Source organism: Zalophus californianus, chromosome 15 (genome assembly GCF_009762305.2).
Source record: "Zalophus californianus isolate mZalCal1 chromosome 15, mZalCal1.pri.v2, whole genome shotgun sequence".
Lineage (NCBI taxonomy): Eukaryota > Metazoa > Chordata > Mammalia > Carnivora > Otariidae > Zalophus > Zalophus californianus.
Genome location: NC_045609.1, coordinates 11121468 through 11134015, shown reverse-complemented (window position 1 = coordinate 11134015; position 12548 = coordinate 11121468). Strand labels below are relative to the sequence as shown.

General features: G+C 39.6%; 1 protein-coding gene across 1 annotated transcript in view; it reads left to right on the top strand.

The window, feature by feature from the left end:
• RYR2 (ryanodine receptor 2) overlaps positions 1-12548 on the top strand; it is a 732757-nt gene that overhangs the window by 673630 nt on the left and 46579 nt on the right. Inside the window, 3 exon segments of the mRNA XM_027588196.2 lie at positions 3357-3437; positions 4227-4315; positions 6025-6153. Coding sequence (XP_027443997.2) covers positions 3357-3437; positions 4227-4315; positions 6025-6153 — 299 coding nt within the window.

Genomic DNA, 12548 nt, shown 5'->3' with positions numbered 1-12548 from the left:
GGAAAACACTGTTGAGTTCCACTTAACAAGCTTTTGTAGGGAGTTCTTTGATGCAACCAGTCTTCCATTCCATGCTTCTCACCCTTTTAGCTTTCCATTGCTGGAGATGTTGCCATGAAAAGACCTTACAACAAAGAGGATCTTAGTCTTCCGGTTTATTTATCCTAATTCAGTTGTTTTTATATATCTACTAGGTAGTCTTTTCACTCATCGCATTCATTTTTTTAGCAATGATTGATAACTTTTAGCAATTAATAACAATTAAACCAAGCCCCTCGAGGCCACAGTGTTGAACTATGACCATTGATGTTTTAGGTAACCAATAAAATAAACACTTAAGCAAACCCTTGTGTACTTTTCTATTAATTAGATAAACCAATAGTGAGTAGAACAGTGACCTTTAAAATGATAGATTTTTAAGGGGTGCTTGGGTGGCTCGGTCACTTGAGCATCTAGCTCTTGGTTTCATCTCAGGTCATGATCTCATGGATCGTGAGATCGAGCCCCACACTGGGCTCCACGCTCAGTGGGGATTCTGCTCGAAGATTCTCTCCCTGTGGCCCTCCCCTTACTTGCTTTCTCTCCCGCTCACTCTCTCAAGTAAAAACTAAAAAGGGATTAGGTTTTTAAAATAGGAATTAATTTTACTGATAGCTTGAACAAAAAAGAAAGCCTACTAATATTATTTCCAAGTGAAAATTTATGTTTTTGAGAGTATTTCGCTCCATTAAAATTGGCTTTTTAGAAATAATAAACACATTTAATAAATATGTTCAAATAACCGTATTCATCACCTAGGCATGTTGTTCCCATCTTTATTTGGTGTTACTGCCACTTCTACTAATAATTGTAACCTTTCCACAATTTCTAAAAATGGTCTCACAAATTATGAAGAACTAGTGAGGTAGACAGTGCACATGTTCTCATTTTACAGATGAGAACACCGAGGCACAAAAAGGCCATCTCATCATCAGCAACAGTATTGAAATAACTCTCCCTTTATCACAGTATTAGCAATCATAAGCCCCTTATAATTAAAAATGAAACCAAAGGAATGCCCTCTATCATATTCACATTTGGCCATCACACAGCTATTACAAATAATATTTTAAGAACATCAGAGCACTTTCAAGTACATTTTACTCCATTTCGTTATGTTATTAATCTTGGTTTCCATCTTACAATGCAATTTCTTTTGCATACATCACAAAATAGACTGTTGATCCTGTACCTTCTGCAGACATAAAGCCATCATCCATCTCTGTTACTGTACCACTTACATGCAGCATGGGGAATGGCAGCATTTTAATCAGATAGTAATGTGTCCGTTAAGCAATAGCACCCCAGTTTATACCTCTTATCACCTGATGGTAAATAAAGGGTTGGCCGCCCCCCTCCCCCACTCTCCTCTCCCTGTTGTTCTGCTGTGTGTTGCGTGTTCTTATGTGAGTAAAGTTACTTGTATGTGTTTTGGCATATAGTCATGAAAATACTGTGCATGCGGACAATAAATACAGCCTTATGTTATAAATCAGTGTGCGTTGTGCAGAGCATTTTTAGGAACACAGGTAGACTCTATGATATTTTTTTTCATTGTTAACCTTTCTGAATACTTTCTATCAAAGGTTACTTATTCCACATTGAGTATATGAACATTGAAAGTACATGGCCTATTGATGCAATTTTCTAGGGGAAAAAAAAAAACATTTTAGATGGGCTCACAAGGAGAGAGTCAATAAGTCTGTGTAACTAGCTCATAATATTTTGATTTAAAGATCACGTTAAAGACTCTTCTGATTCAAATAGTTCGTGGAAAGATAGTAAGTATCATCAGTGAAGAGTTTAGTTTATTAGCCTAGACTGTTCTCCCTTTCTTTTCTATACCCCGCCATGAATGTAGACACTGAGGAATGGGCTTATCAGCCATGGACTGAGATTCACAGCAATGTGCACTTAAACTTGAACTGGCCACATGACTGATCTGTGTGCATGGTGATTTTAGTTTGATCACCAAATATCATATCTTGCAGGGAAACCAGTACAGTGATTTTATGTACTTTTTTTAATGTTTATATTAGTTTTCAAAATGGTTTTGCTTCCTAACCCTCCCATTATATGAAGCCTCTCACTTTGAAAGTCACAGACTGCAGACTGGTAAGTCCATCAGCTCTCTGTCCTTATAATCATTCATAATTTATTTAAAGTAAACACATGGTCATTGCATAGTTTTCTTTCTTGGCCCAAAGTATTTCCTCTAGTCTGGAAAGTTATTATCATTTTTTTTTAAAGACATAAGTACATTCATCCACTTGCTGAACAACATTTTTGTGTCATTTTGATTTCTAAACAACAAATTTAGATGCCAGAACGTACACTCATAACGTTGAAAATTTTTCCACTGACACTCTATGCTTTTAAAATCAACTTTCATTTGTGTGGTGCTGTTTTTCTGTTTGTTTCTTTCTTTGTGTTTTTGCTTTCAGAGTGACTTGTGATCAAGATACATTTTGATTGAAATGTAGGTAAAATATCTGAACCCTTTTCTGAGGTGTCATGCTTGCCCCACAAATACAGTTTTTTTTAAATGGTGCTGAGTGGCTTCTGTAGCTCTAAGATAGCCTTCTTTTCATCTTTCCTGCTTAGATTTACTCACAGAGCATGAGCCACCAAAGTCTTTCTTTTGGTTTAATATTTATAATTAGGTCTGTTCACCAGTCCTCTCTCCTCTGGAAGTAATGCTCCAACCAATGAAGTCGCTATATCAGATTTCTGAAGCCTTTACTTTTTTTAAATCCATAGGCAAGTTAATGAGACTGTGAATTGAAATGAATTAAGGAACATTTTCTAGTCATTTACAATTTCTACAAGATTGTTTTAATTATTCTTTAAATAAAAGAAACTCTTGGCCCTCTTTTCTATATGCACTGAATGCCTTTGCATTTTGAATCATTTGGTCATACTCCGGGAACAAAGCAGACTTAACTTGGGTGTTTTCAAGAGATGGAGAGATCATTCCTAGACATACATTACCCAAAAAAAGAAAAGGAAAGAAAAGAAAAAGAAAAGTTTAAATCTTCAGGTTGTTTCTAAAATGTTGCCAAACCCATGCTGCTACTTTTAACAGAGAGAAACTTGAGTTTTAAGATTCGAATGTTCTTTTCTGACAAAGAAAAAAGTGCATCTATCTGCCAAGCGCATGATTGTATGAGCTTCAGATAGAAAAGTGGCTATGATTTGTGACTGTTTTTGGTTCAGAACAATGCTAGATCAACATGCAAGTTTTATGGAGGTGGGATAGAAAGGGAGGACCAGGCCAGGGTCGTTGATCATGTCTGATTTCTCTGGACTTTCTACAGGAGAAAAGGTTCTCCAGGATGACGAGTTCACTTGCGACCTCTTCCGCTTCCTACAACTGCTTTGTGAGGGACACAACTCAGGTGCGTGAGACCTCAGACTATGTGATGGTACCAAGGAATCAGAATTTTGAAACCAGTAATGACAGGGGCCTGCTAGTTCTAATTACACTTCATCCCTGAGTCAACAAACAATCTTGGCCTTCTTCGATATGTTTGGTATATGCAGTGTGACATTTTATGTATTACATTCCTACTTTCAAAGTCCTTTGCTAGCTAGCCACTTCCCTTAATTCCCATCAGTTGTTCTTCTGTTAGAGAAGACAGGTGGAAAAAAGGTATACATGAGACAGATACCTACAGAGAAATAGCTTTATTTCTTTTATACCACTTCTCTTCAACTGGGGAATCTACTTCATTGTATTACTTGGCACAATGTATTTTCCTTTGTGGTTAATATAAATAGCTCTCTCCCGGGCTTGTGCACCTGTGCAGGCAGGAATCGTATCTTAATTTTATCTTTGTTTCCCCAGCACTGAGCACAGTACTCAGGAACAAATGATTCTTGAATACATAATTTAATTACTATACCCTAAGGGATGGAGCCCCTTCCAGCGATTCACATGCCCAGAGCTCTAGAGCTAGGAATCGGGAAACAGGTGTTAGCTACCTCATAGACCAAAAATTGAATATTGATATTCTGTGAAGCACCTCGATGTGGTTGGGATGCCCACTTAAAACAATCCTCTTGGATAAAGCACCACTCTTAGCCCCAAGGATTTTGCTGGAAACCTCATTTGCTTTTGGAGTTCTTCAAATATCTCATTTGAAACCGTTGAGGAAGCTTTTGTAATGTCTTTTGATCTTATGTAGATTTTCAAAATTATCTGAGAACTCAGACTGGCAATAATACAACTGTCAACATAATCATCTCTACCGTAGACTACCTCCTGAGAGTCCAGGTATGTTGCCTTCTGTTAGGAAGAAATGGAAGGGATTGGTTAGTTGAAATAAGGGGACAGAGTTATTAAACTGACGTGTTGTAATGTGCTTTGATGGATGACTAGACAGAATTTTTTGAGATACTTTGTCTTTGATCATAGCCTTTCACCAAGTCTTAGGGTGAAACTGCTCCTTTTGTCTTTGCCTCCATCCTGGCTCCTCCTTTGCTCATTATTTCTGTAAGCGGGAATTTTTTCCCCCATAGTTTTTAGCCTGATTGCATTTTAAATTCATTTTGTTTTTGCAAAGTATTTACATGCTCTGCTCCTTCTGTTACAGTTGATAGATAAATGGGGGAAGAGTATTTGAAACATTTTCAAAAGGGAGAAAGAAAGGCTTTCAAAATACCTACAATATACTTAAATTTAACAGGTAGTTCTTTTCAGCTGTCCCGATACTTGAATTAATTTTAAAATTCAGCTTAACACCCCATCACTTAAGAATCTCCTTGATTTTGTAGTAATCTTTCACATGTTAATAATAAAACTGAATCTGAAGGCGTAGGCTCCTAAGTAATGGGAGCCCTGTACAAATTTTATTTCCCTCATCTTTTTTATAAGAGCAGCCAGATACAGTAGTTTAAAACCTGCACCTTCAAACTTTCAGTTTCTCCCTTAATCTTTTGAATATGTAAAAGCACGATATTTTTTTTACCTAATGCTTCCATTTTTGAAGCAAATTACAAAAAATATTGCCAAAAACACATTTGTCGTTTTTAAAATCATATCTCAAAACCCAAATGTAGCATGTGCGCTGGACTACATGGTTTTATTCCTTTAGCCAACTAAAGTTCCTTCCAGTGTAAGTTATTGTTGAAAACATCCTGTTTAAAAAGGTTGATCCTGTTTAGATGTTTGTTTATGGTTGTTGTCAGTGTTTTTAAGTAGTCTAATCAGTTTCTTGAGGGACATTTATATATATATTTTTTAAAGATTTTATTTTATTTATTTGACAGAGAGAGACAGCGAGAGCAGGAACACGAGCAGGGGGAGTGGGAGAGGGAGAAGCAGGCTTCCCGCGGAGCAGGGAGCCCGATGCGGGACTCGATCCCAGGACCCTGGGATCCTGACCCGAGCCGAAGGCAGACGCTTAACGACTGAGCCACCCAGTCACCCTTGAGGGACATTTATAGAAACAAGGAACGTTTCGGAGTTCTCATGAGGAAACGTTACGGGCTTTGTTGGAGAAAAAGGCCTGATGTCTGTAACCCAGAAAACATCCATGATTTGTCTAATTTTTGTGCTTACGTAGTAAACATTTAACTTTGCTCAATGGATAACTATGCATTAATCTTGTGAATCCTTACGTCTGTGAAGTTTAAGGTCATCAGAGACAGAAAGTCATTTTTAAAAAAGCTCAGTTTTGGGGCGCCTGGGTGGCTCAGTTGGTTGAGCGACCGCCTTCGGCTCAGGTCATGATCCTGGAGTCCCGGGATCGAGTCCCGCATCGGGCTCCCCGCTCGGCGGGGAGTCTGCTTCTCCCTCTGACCCTCTTCCCTCTCGTGCTCTCTCTCATTCTCTCTCTCTAATAAATAAATAAAAAATCTTAAAAAAAAAAAAAAAAAAACTCAGTTTTCTGCTGCTTCTCCCCAGCTGTTATTTCTGTCTGAGGAGGACAGGTTAGTGGTAGCTTTAGAGTCTGTCTTAACTGTATCATCCGTCTTTTCCAGGAATCCATTAGTGATTTCTATTGGTATTACTCCGGGAAAGATGTTATTGATGAACAAGGACAACGGAATTTCTCTAAAGCAATTCAAGTAGCAAAGCAAGTCTTTAACACTCTCACAGAGTATATTCAGGTAAACATTTAAATATTTCTGCTGTTTGAAGAAAAAAAATAGTCAAGTGGTTAGCTTTGAATTCCATGGAAAAATACAATGTGACTACTTTCCTGCCATGTTTCACATTTGCTATTAACCTTTCATATAGATTCTTAGCCAGTGATGACAATTAAATATCAGGTTGAGATGGGAATTGGTATGGACTGAATTTGCTTTACTGTTTGGCAGATCAGGATATTGTTGACTATTGTATCTCTAGGGCCTCGTATATATATATTAAGCACTCAGTAAGTAGTAAAGAAAAGAGGGAGGAAAAAGAAAGAAGACGGGAAAGAGAAAGGACAGAGCACTAAATTACTCTTTATTGTGTTCCAGTAAAACTAAGGAAGGAGTTTCATAGAAACTTCATGTAAAAGAGAATAGTAAAACTTCATGTTAGAACACATACGTGTGTGAAGGCACATACACACACATACATATAAAATCATATAGTAATGTATATTCCAGGTAGAATTCCAATAACCATGAAGAAAGTATCTTTTTTTTTTTTTAAACATCAATTTGTTTTATATTTTCCTTAGGCTAAACTTCTAGACTTAACCTGCAGATTTTTAAAAGAGTTTATAAAATTTTGTTTTATTTTCAACACGTGAAACTTTGCGATTTCCTAGGGGACTGTGGGCCATCTTTCTGTTTTCTGTCTCCATGGCCAGTATTATTCTGAATCCATCAGTCACTGTGTTTGAAGTGCCACCTGACAAGGAGCAAACAGGAGGGCTGCATCTAGTTTGTTTCATTAGACTGAACGGAATCTTGTGGGGGGAAGAAGTAAAAATAACAGATGGTCCCCCGGGGCCTGCATCGCTGCAGGTGTTTAAGGAATGACTGACTGAGCGCATGACCACGCATGGCCATGTGAGGCTGATGCAGGGGAGGTGCTGCAGAGGTTGGGGGTGAGAGGGACATGACCCTCACTTCCTCCTGCCCTTTCTCTCCTCTCTAGTCGAAGGATCTCACTTTCTGTATTCGCTCCCTGGGTGGGGAAGAAGATAATGCCTTATCTCAGCATTTCAAAATGGAAAAGCCACACTTGATCATTCTGAGAATTTTTCTTTAAATCAAATAAAACTGGAAGTTTAAATCTGTTTCAGTCCGTTCACATTCCTGTTTCCTTGTCTTCACTGGCTTCCACTGCTGCCTTCATATTCTCACGCATGTCTCGCAAGATATCGATATATGAATTCTCTTGATTAAATAATAAAATTATCTGATGACATAGCAAGCGTGTGAATTCTCTAGAAAGCTGATAAAATGGTTTCTATATAACATATGGAACTTAAATGCCTTTTCAGTGGAGAGTGAGCATTTCCTGGTTCCTAAAATAGGTGAGATTCCTAAATTTATACAGAGCTAGAAGAATCCATTAACCTCTCACTATGTGCAAAACAATTTTTTATTGAGATATCTCGACAAAACATTATATTAGTTTTAGACATACAACAATAATTTGATATCTGTATATATTGCAAAATGATCACTGTACTATGTCAACTTAGTTACCATCTGTCACTGTGTATAGGTACAGTTTCTTAGGAGAAAATTTAGGATTTACTCTCACAGCAAGTTTCAAATATGCAATACGGTGTTATTAACTGTTGTCACCATGTTATACATTACCTTCCCAGGACTTATTTATTTTATAACTGAAAGTTTGTACCTTCTGACCCCTTCGCCCATTTCATGCCCCCCCACCACCACCACCTCTGGCAACTGCCAGTCTATTCTCTGTGTTTATGAGCTTATTCATCTGTTTGTTTTTAGATTCTACATTTAAGTGAGATCATATAGTAATTGTCTGTCTCTGTCTGACTTATTTCACTTAGCATAATGCCCTCAAGGTCCATCCATGTTACAAGTGGCAAGTTTCTTTTTTTATGGCTGAATAATACTCCATTGTGTGTGTGTGTGTGTGTGTGTGTGTGTGTGTGTGAGAGAGAGAGAGAGAGAGCACATTTTCTTTATCCAGTCATCTATCAATAGACACTTAAGTTATTACCGTATCTTAGCTATTATAGGTAATGCCGCAGTGAACATAGGATTGCATAGATCTTTTTGAGTTAGTGTTTTCATTTTCTTCAGGTAAATACCTGTAAGTGGAATTGCCGGACCGTTTGGTAGTTCTATTTTAATTTTTTGAGGAAACTCCATACTGTTTTCTGCAGTGGCTGAACTAATTTACATTCCCACCAACAGTGCACAAGGGTTCTCTTTTCTCCACACCCTTGCCAATGCTTGTTTTTTCTTATATATATATATTTTTTTAAAATAGCCATCCTAAAATGTGTGAGATGATATCCATTATGATTTTGATTTGCATTTCCCTGATGATGAGTGACGTTGAACACCTTTTCAGGTGTCTGTTGGCCATCTGTATGTCTTTTTTGAAAAATGTCTATTCAGGTCCTCTGCTCATTTGTAATCAGATTATTTTTTGGTGTTGAGTTGTGTGAGTTTTATATATTTTAGATATTAACCCCTTATCAGATATATGATTTACATGTATTTTGTCTCATTCAGTAGGTGGCCTTTTCATTTTGTTGATGGTTTCCTTTGCTGTGCAGAAGCCTTTTAGTTTGATATAGTCCCACTTCTTTGTTTTTGCTTTTGTGGCCTTTATTTTTGGTGTCAAATCCAAAAAATTATTGCCAAGACTTATATCAAGGATCTTACCACTGTTTTTTCTCTAAAGAGCTTCTGGTTTTCAGATCTTACGTTCAAGTCTTTAATACATGTTGAGTTAATTTTTGTGTATGGTGTAAGGGAGTGGTCCAGTTTCATTCTTGTGTATGTGGTATATGTTGTTTTCCCAACACAATTTATGGAAGAGACTGTCCTTTCCCCTTGTATATTCTTGGTTTCTTGTCATCAGTTAATTGACTACATATGTGTGGGTTTATTTCCTGACTCTCTTCTGTTCTGTTGATCTGCGGGTCTGTTTTTATGCCAGTACAATCCTACTTTCAATACTATAGCTTCGTAGTATATAGTTTGAAATCAGGGAACATGATACCTCCTGATTTCACAAGATTGCTTTGGCTACTCAGGGTCTTTTGTGGTTCCTTGCAAAATTTAGCATTCTTTGTTCTATTTCATGAAAAATGCCACTGGAATTTTGAGAGGCATTGCATTGAATCACTTTGGATAGTATGGACATTTTAACAATATATAGTCTTTCAATCAATGAGCATGGGATATCTTTGCATTTGTTTGTCTCTTCTTCAAATTCTTTCATCAGTGCCTTACAGTTATCACTGTACAAGACTTTTACCTCCTCGGTCAAATTTGTTCCTAGGTATTTTAATCTTTTGATGCAATTGTATGTGGAATTGCTGCCCTAATTTCTCTTTCTGATAGTTTATTATTAGTTTATAGGAATACAACAGATTTCTGTATGTTAATTTTGTATCCTTCAGCTTTCCTGAATTGACTTATTAGTTCTCACCATTTTTTGGTGGAGTGTATTTTAGGGTTTTCTATATACAGTATCCTGTCCTCATGCAAATAGTAATAGTTTTACTTCTTTCTTCCCAATTTGGATATCTTTTATTTCTCTTGCCTAATAGCTCTGGCTAAGACTTCCAGTACTACATTGAATAAAAATGGAGTCCCACTTGTTTGTTTTTGCCTTTGCAAAATTCACTTTTGCAAGGAGTCGGCATCCTTGACTTATTTCTGATTTTAGAGGAAAAGTTTCTGCTGAAAAAATTTGCCACTAGTTTTATGGGGGTTTCCCTTGGATGTAACAAGTTGTTTTTCTCTTGCTACTTTTAAGAGTCTCTCCTTGTCTTTAACTTTTGATATTTTAATTATAATGTGCCTTGGTCTCTTTTGGTGCTTCTTATTTGGTTACTTTCCCCAGGCTAAGGAAGTTTTCAGCCATTATCTCTTCAAATAAGTTTTCTCTTCCTTTCTCTTCTCCTGATGGGACCCCTCTGATGTGAATGTTAGTTGGCTTGATACTGTCCCATAAGTCCCTTAAGCTAGCTTCACTTTTTTTCATTCTTTTTCATTTTTGCTGCTCTGACTGGGTGAGTTCCACTGCCCTGTCTTTCTTTTTTTTTAAATCTGTGTTTTGTATTTATTATTTTTTTAAAGATTATTTATTTATTTATTTGACAGAGACACAGCGAGAGAGGGAACACGAGCAGGGGGAGTGGGAGAGGGAGAAGCAGGCTTCCCGCGGAGCAGGGAGCCCGATGCGGGGCTCGATCCCAGGACCCTGGGATCATGACCTGAGCCGAAGGCAGACGCTTAACTGACTGAGCCACCCAGGCGCCCCTGCCCTTTTAGTTCACTGATGCTCTCCTCGGCTCTATCTTGTTTGCTGCTGAACCCCTCTTGTGTATTTTTCAGTTCAGTTATTGTATTCTTCAGCTCTGTGACTTCTGTTTGGAATTTTCTTATATTTTCTTTCTTTGTTGAATTTCTCACTTACCCATCTTTTCCCCTGAGTTTGGGCAGCATCCTTATGACCATGCCTTTGAACTCCATATTGTTTTGTTAATATTTTTTTTCTGAGGTTTTATCTTGTTCTTTCATTTGTAACATATTTCTTCTTCTTTTTGACTCTGTTAGTTTCTGTGCATTAGATGAAACAGCCACCCTCCTAGTCTTGAAGGAGGGGCCTCCTGTAGGAGATGAACTTTACTGTTCAGCCCTGCCCTAGCTCTTGGTTGCGCCTCAAACTGTCATGATTGTCCAAGCAGTGTATTTTATTTTTAATAACTGACAGTAGTTGAAGGTGTGCCGGGCCAGTCAGTGTCCCAAAGGGGAAGAGCTTAGCACCTAGATTCGGGCTGATCGGAAACTAGATCCTCAGGCAGCAGCTTTTTTTTTTTTTTTTTAATGCAAATGTGTACAGTCCTGTGGGATGGCAAGCATAAACCCTGCTGGCCCTAGAGCAAGACAATCTGGAGGTGTCCCCCTGGGCAGCAGTTGTAAAAATCAGGGCTCCAGATGAGTGTGCATGCTCCTTTCTGAGAACTACCAGTGAACTGTAGTAAGGCAGGGGCCGGAGGGCACAATGAAGGCATTCCTTGGCTTGTGTTCCCTGAGACCAGCTTCTTGGCTCCTAGATGTGTGCTCAAACCTGAGGACTGCCCCCAAGGCAAAAGCCCCAGGACTAGCAAGGTGTCCTCTTTCATGGAAAGGGGAGGGATGTGTTTCTGTCTGCTCCCTGTGACCCGTGCCCTGGGGGTGGTAGCCTGCCAAGAGCTCTTTCTCTGCTCCTTACCGTCCAGTGGGACCCAGAAACCCAAGCCACCCTGCTCCCCAAAGCCAAGTGATCCAGGGGTATCCCCTGGCAGCATTCACATAAACCAGGGTACCTGACATAGAAATGAGGCACATAGAAGATCTCCCCTCTGAGAGATGCTGGCTCTCTGGAATGTGGCAGAAGGAGAGTGTGAAGAAAATGTATGCCCTCCAAGGTCTCAGGAGGGATTTAGAGTCAGCCTTTTGTTTATTAAGGAGAAGCCCGCCCCTCAGGCTACAGTTCTGTTGATAGGCTAATAGACCCCTTTCACAGAAAGATTGAGCTCCTGGGTCTGTTGCAGCTTTGCTGTGCCCTGGGGGTGGTAGCTTTTAAGAACTCTTCCCGCATTGGTTATAATCCGGTGGGCCTCTGAGGTTAAGCCTCCCTGGCCACCAGAGCCAGGCAACGTAGAGGTTCCCTGTCAGCCACAAAAATCAGGGCACCAGAGAAGAGTATAAGCCCCTTTCTGTAAGATACCAATTTGCTGGAGCGAGGGAGGAGGAGAGCCCAAAGACTGTGTTCACCGGCCTTCCTTCCCTGAGCACGGCTCCATAGGGCCCTGTAAGTGGCTCACCCCAGACGCTTGCCCCCAGGCCAGAGCACTTACACACATAGACCGCTTCTCAGAAACACCAGGATGTGTTTCTCGCGGCTCTCTGTGCAGTGCCCTGGGAGGGGTGGTCCGTTAGGAACTCCTCTGTGGTGGTTAGAGGCTCATGGGACCCAGGATCGCAAGTCCACCAGATGTGTGTAGAAGCTCCCCTGCGGAGATACTGGCGCTCCCACGCACAGCAGAGGGAGAGCACAAAGATAGCGCTCAGTGGCTGGAGTGAGGCAGAGGGGGAGTGTAAACAGGGTACACACCAGAAAAATTAAAAAAAAAAGAAGAAGAAGAAGAATTTGAAAGATGGCGCCCACCAGCTTTAGTCAAGCCCTGGGAGAGCATAGATGAGAGAAGCCCACAAACTGGAGAAGAGAGATGAGGCCAGCTAGTGTTGGTGAGGCAGAGGAGAAACGGGAAGATGGCAGCCTCCCTCCCTGGGGAGATCCTGGCGGGCCCTTGCCCCTCAGACCCATGCTTCGGAATTAGGAAATGAGT